The 6,430-nt window shown below is 41.8% G+C and overlaps 1 protein-coding gene across 1 annotated transcript in view; it reads right to left on the reverse strand.

The window, feature by feature from the left end:
- MKL1 (megakaryoblastic leukemia (translocation) 1) overlaps window positions 1-3,811 on the reverse strand; it is a 45,420-nt gene extending 41,609 nt beyond the window's left edge. The window contains 1 exon segment of the mRNA XM_010188029.1: window positions 3,685-3,811. Coding sequence (XP_010186331.1) covers window positions 3,685-3,811 — 127 coding nt within the window.
- Window positions 3,812-6,430: the final 2,619 nt, after the last annotated feature.

Below are 6,430 nucleotides of genomic sequence, written 5' to 3' on the forward strand. Positions count from 1 at the left end.
TTCCCACTTGTGTTATAAAGTTAACAAATACCCTGCTACACCTCTGAGTCTTCACAGCCAAACACGAAATTAAGCAAAAATAAATTGCCATCTTACTGCCAACTTTGAGCCACTTCACATTAATATATCATTTTATCTTCACTGCACCTCTTACTTTTTAAGCATAATCACAGTCACTGTGCTACACATTTGCAAAGCACAGTTGCAGCACAAGGCTACAGGGAGTCTAACTACGTACGTTTGGTGTGCCTCTGGATTTGCCGTAAGATTTGCCAGCAGGTTGGCTCCCCATGTGTGTAACACATTTTCGATGTTTCTTTGTGTCAGAGCACTGTTTGCATAAATAATTGTGAACTGTGGGATGTATCTGGATGTATCTCAGAGATGCACCTGTTGCATTTTGTGACTGCTTTCTGACGTTCCTTACCAATGCATTTGCATGAGCCATCACTTGGACATCTCCCACAGCATCTCCAGGTCCACTCTGGAGTCAACCTTCACAGAAAAATGTCCCCCTGCATTCCTGTAAGACCAGATGCAGGGGCTGCCCTCTCGCTGGGGATTCCTTGGTGATGAGAGCTTCCAGGTCTCCACATGCAGGTTCTTCTGCCCTCTGCTGGGTGAGGCAGGGTCACCCACCAGCTTTACCTTCAGGTGCTCCAAGGCGTTAGGACAATAAAGCGTAGACCACTGAAGAAAGCCATATGCTAACAAGCGCTTGCATGACTCCTGATCTCTTCAAAGTACTGAACAGATATTAATAGTTTAATCAAAGGCTAAGCTAACTCAAATTACCTCCCATTTGCTGCGACCAAGAATGTGCACACAGTTACTGCAGATCAGATGGCGTGCAGGAACTTGTTGGTGTGTCTGGGCCCTGAGACACAAATCTTGGAAAAAGACAGGTGAGTTTCACTGTCAGCCCCCGAGTCACATTGAACATTTTTGAAAGGAGGACTTGCCAAAAAAAAAAAAAGTGTTTAGTTTAAGAGCAATGAATGAAAGATGTTGCACAGAGGTGGAAATTTGGAATTGACTTTTGGAAGTACTTAATTCTAAGCTAGACTCTCATGAATGCTATTTGGTTTTTGAATAGCTTTCTGAGGTTTTCTAAAGCTTGTGATTCCTTCTTCGTATCTTTCACGAGGGGCCACCATACTGTTGTGTTAATTGGTCTAGCAACTGTGAACTGGGCTCTGGTATTTAAACACTAAATCATTCCAAGGCATTCTTGAATAGAAAACATGTTTATGGATTCCTAAATTCTAGGAATTTTACAAATAACTGCCCCAACACATACTTTGAAAAATACAAGCCCAAGTTCTTTGACTCCCTCATGTCAAATCCATTTCTGTGTGGAAAGGATCACCAGTCCCCAAACTTCAATGTCAAGTCCCACTCCAGAAAAAATAAATAAATCAGATTTAGGACACCATCTGTTTTCCAGAGGCAAGGAAACAAGATGAAGTCTATGCCAGATAGCTCCTCCACATGAAATTCATTAAGTGAACAGGTATGAGCATTGTCAGATACCCTTTATTTGCCCAGCTTTATTAGCAGAAACAAACCTACTGGAACCCAGTCACCTGTGTATGGTAAAGAGTGAGGAAAAGCAGCACATGAATTTTCTATCCTGGGTGATAACAAAACTAAGCTATCCCATTTTTAGGGAGACCAAAACTAAGGTACAACAGTCATTCTACTTTCAGCTCAGCACTAATTCTGGACTTCCAGAGCTTCCGTAAGGGTTTACACATGAGGGCATCTGCGTCTTCACTGCCTGGAAGATTTGGCTCTGCAAAATACAGTGCATGCTACAGCATAAATACAACAGACATCCCCAGACTGCAGGAGAGTGGAGCAGCAGCAAAGCTCAAGGGTTACACTCTTCTCTCTCCTGACATGAAAGAACCTGGCAGCATCTATTTCTCTTCGCTACCCTTTCTGTTTGGTTGAAAGCAGCTTTCCTCATTGCATATGATATTAAAGTATAATGAATTAGACATGGGGTAGGCTGATGATATTGCTAGACTTTGCAGAGCCAACACAGCTTTTTCAGTAATCAGAATTATACAAGAATTCGATAACTTTAATTCACTTCAACTTGAGACAGCAGCAACCTTTTTTTATATTGATTAAAGTACTACAGAATGGCATTGTCCTCATGTTACATGTTATCCCACCGATGAGCTTATGATATGCTTATGAAAGATGTATCCTGGCATATCCAGATGCACGGTGCTCACCTTCTGTGAAAATCAATGCCTCGCAAGTACAAGATAGCTGCACGTTCTGGCTTTTTTTTTTTTTTAAATTTTGGTTTGTTTTTTCATTTGAAGATTGATGTGCTGCAGTTCTTTGCCTCCAGAGCAAAGTGATATGGGAATACTGCCTATACAAATGGATTTATGACTCCCAAACTTGAATTTGAGGACTATGACTTCAGTTTTCTTTTCCTTTTCCATATTTGTTCAACAAAGAGTATTCCAATGAAAACAAGCAACAAAACCAGTAATAGTTTAAAATCTAATAACAAGTTCACTTTTGATATCTGTTAAAGAAGCTTGGTAGGGGGAGTGTCCACAGGGGGTAGGAACTTGAGTTTTGTTTGGCAGCCTCAGCAGGCCTAGAGCTGCAGATGAGAGAAAAATCCCCTAAGCGCAACTGCTAATATTGTTTTCCACGTACCAGCCATCCTTCTACAACAAACATGGCCTTATTCTACCTGGCTTTTTGTCCTCAACTCCTAGCACCATTTACTTTACTCTTCTGTCCAAAATGTCACTGAAAGTAATTTTCCACTCCTCTCAGATCACATTACTTGCTCTTAAAATCAGTCATCACCTCATTTCTAAGGCCACGGTGATTAATATTTTTGTTCACTCCTGCAAGTTCCTATTAAATTTCACTTGTAGCTAGATGGATCTAGTACTTCTGATAAAACATAAATCTTATCAAGTTTGCCACTGACATTTTGTTATGTTCTGCCATTCTTCCCTGCAATCTTTTCCCTGTTCCTTGCTATTTATTATACTGTGTACTATAAACGGATCCCTGTGTTTCATCTTCTCAGTCTTTTAGTCCCTCCAGATCTTCTTCTTCCCTTATAGATATCACTCCTTGAAATCTGACTTCGGTCAAACCCCATAAAAAAACCATATATTTGCAGAATGCCACTATCTAAAACATAACCACATTGTGATATACACACACCACCCCTTCCACACTCTCCAAACAGCGACATGCTGAAACTTGAAACATGATACTCTATCTCCTTCAAGGCAGAGTTGCCACTCCAGGACAAGCCTTTACACCTTTAATAAAACAGCCATAAAACACTGCTCAGAAGAGCCCTACAGATATAGAGGAGAAGAAGAAATTTAAACTCTGAAATTATAACTTCCAAATGCAAGTGAAATTATGCCAAGGTCTGGGCACTGCAAGTCACTTCATACAGAGCTCCAGCCTTGTCCTATGACATGCTTATGAGTGCCCTCAGGGACAATAGGTCTCAGGAGTCAGTGGGAAACCCAAAATCTGGACTACTGCCCAGAAAAGAAAAAGCAGGGAGATTCAATATGCAAGAGGAAAAAAAACCAAACCAAAACAAAACAGTAAAAAAACCCCAGCAACTCACAAACCAATCGTACAGTGCCTACAACAAAGAAAGCAGAGTCTGCTAACCTTCTCGTAAGCTGTGGTATGAATCCTGATATGTGCTTGAACAGCTCTTCCCTTGCTTTGCCACAGTCTCTGCAAGCGGCACAATCCCGACATAGGCAGGCTGGAGTGTCTTGGCTTTATCCAACATATTAGAGGAAATCCCTGGACCTGAAGGCAGATTCTGTAACACAGGAGGCGTTCCAGGCTAGTGGAAGGGGTGCTTAATCCTCACAAGAGACCCAACCGCAATCCCTCTCTACCAGGTTTCGGTCACTGCACCAAGCGGGAGAGTGAAGAAAAAAAACCCTAGTTTACTGCTAGATTCCAAGGCCGTGCTTGCATAGGAACAGAGAGGTACAAATCCTGACAGCCAACATCTAAAGACTAAAATCAGCAAGACTCTTGGCAAAACTGTTCTTCCTACTATCTCAAAGTTCGGACAGAAACTTCACTGTTTCAGCAAGCGGCGATAAGCATTCAGGATCCCAGTGTGCAGAGCAGTGCTTATCAACAGATGCGTGGACTCCTTTGTGGGGCCACTTGCAGTGACAGCCAACCTCATTCACCCAAAATAGTGAACAGTTGGTTTCTCTACTCACACTACAGCCACCTGCCAGACAGGCAATATCATGTGATGGAGCACTGCCCTCTCTCCCCCTCTTTCCTGACTGTAAGCAAGCCGCGCACACAGCCAGGAGAACACCACCACTCTGAGTGCAAAAGCCATGCTGCTGTTTGTCCCTCCCTCTTTCAACTATTAGTGATGGGATTTTACTTGTGGAGAAAGCTAAACTGATGATTCAGGAAACAGAGTTCCTCTATGCATTTGCTCTCAGACCACATATAGGTAACAGCAGGCTACTTCTGTACAAGCACACGTTCTTGCCTCTTCTTCCCTTAAATCCTTTCTCCCAACCTAACAGAAACATTGACCTGAAGATAATCAGCAACCCCAACTTAATAACCTGCTACTGCAAGCACTAAAACTTCAGAATCTGTGCTTGTCTGGAGGCAGTTGCCTCACCTGGAGTTTGTTTAATACACATCATGAACAGATGCCATATGGTTGGCAAACTTTGGTTATACGTCCTGCCCTGCATGAGGAAAAGCATGCTCCAGCCGCGCAACAGCCAGGAGGTACTCTCAGCAGTACAGGGCTGGCTTTGTTGGTTTCTAATCTCACAAAGCATGCATCAGAAAAGATGCAGTGAAGGCTGAGAAAAGGAAAGAAAGGGGGGGCGGAAAGGGGGAAAAAGGAGGAAAAAGAAAGAAGGAAAAAGTAAAAAAGACAAAGGGGAAAAAAGGGAAAAATGAAAAGGGGGAAAAGCAGAAAAAGGAAAAAAGAAAAAAGGGAAAGAAGGAAAAAAAAAGGGAAAAAAAAGAGTTGTCCAATGAATATACACACCTGAAAAAAGTAGTCTGGTATCTTTCCAGAAAAAATAAAAAATAAAAAATAAAAAATTAATAGTAATCGGTGTCATCCTACAAGCCTGAAGTAAAGACAGCCACATGTACATTACAAAAAAGGTGAACACTAAACACTGCTGGAACAGTCACTGTTTCATATTCTGCACACACCCCCCTGCCGTCAATCAAGACAAAAATTTGTCATCTCCAAATAGTTTGAGAGGCATCCAAGCCACGTTATAAAGCAAGGCTGCAGTAACAACCACAGGGGGAAAAAAGTCTCTAATAATGAAGCAAAGATCTAAGAAAAGTGGTATTCAACCAAATGTATAAACCATGACTTTAACTCTGCCATAAGCTGCACTAGAAGAACAAAACATTCTAACATATTTTTAAGTTACGAACTAAAAACGAATATACAGAATTTTACATGTTTACTAAATAATGATGTTAGACGGCATCAGTGACATTTCTGAGCATCTCCAACAGTGCTCTTCTTACTTCCACATGTTCAACCTTCACTCAGAAAAGAAGCCAAACTCTAAAGTTTCTGCAGGTAAAAAAATACCTTTGGTTATTAATATAAAGCTCTGTAACAGCATTATTCCTAAATTACTAAGGTATGCTCAACACAAATTTAGGCTTTGTAAAAGTCAGGTAAAGGTTCAGTTTCACAATGAACTTTGGCCAATGAGGTCAAGTTACTGCCCAAATAGCTGAGTCTGCTTCTGCTTGAGCGCTAACAGTTGTGACACTGCAGAGCTGCTTCGGGAAGCTGACTTGGCACACCAGGACCTAATGCCAGGACCAAGGAGAGGAGGAACAAGCACTCTGTCCACATCTTCCCCTTCAGCAACAAGACAGAACTTGAATGCAAGTCCCATAATTACTGTAATAACTAAAGAACAACTATCCTGTGCCAGACTGAGTCCTGCTTCTTCTGGCAAGCAGTGCTCCATCTGCATGGTGGAAATGACAAGATTCAGCTGCAGAGGTCAAAGACTGCTGTTGCTTTGCCAACCAGGGCCTCTGAACTGGCCGAGGAAATGTGAGCCCGTTGCTCTGTCCAGCTGACTCACCAATACCCAAGTATCACCAAAACAGCCCTAAGATGTTGCCCGAGTTTTGACGAATAAAACTTGAAGTCCTAAAAGAAAAGAGGCACCAAGCAGCTAATAATACATTAAATACATTGCCAGTTTTGGCAATCTCCTAATAAAACAAATCCCCTGATGCTATAATTGACAACTGCAACTTGACCAAGATTTAATCCTCTCAATGTATTATTGCAGAGCTGCAGATATGTATGCAGACGTACCTTTCTTCTCATGTAGAAAGCAGCTTGGAAAGAAAAACAACT

This window comes from Mesitornis unicolor, unplaced genomic scaffold, assembly GCF_000695765.1.
Source record: "Mesitornis unicolor isolate BGI_N332 unplaced genomic scaffold, ASM69576v1 scaffold41547, whole genome shotgun sequence".
Taxonomy (NCBI): domain Eukaryota; kingdom Metazoa; phylum Chordata; class Aves; order Mesitornithiformes; family Mesitornithidae; genus Mesitornis; species Mesitornis unicolor.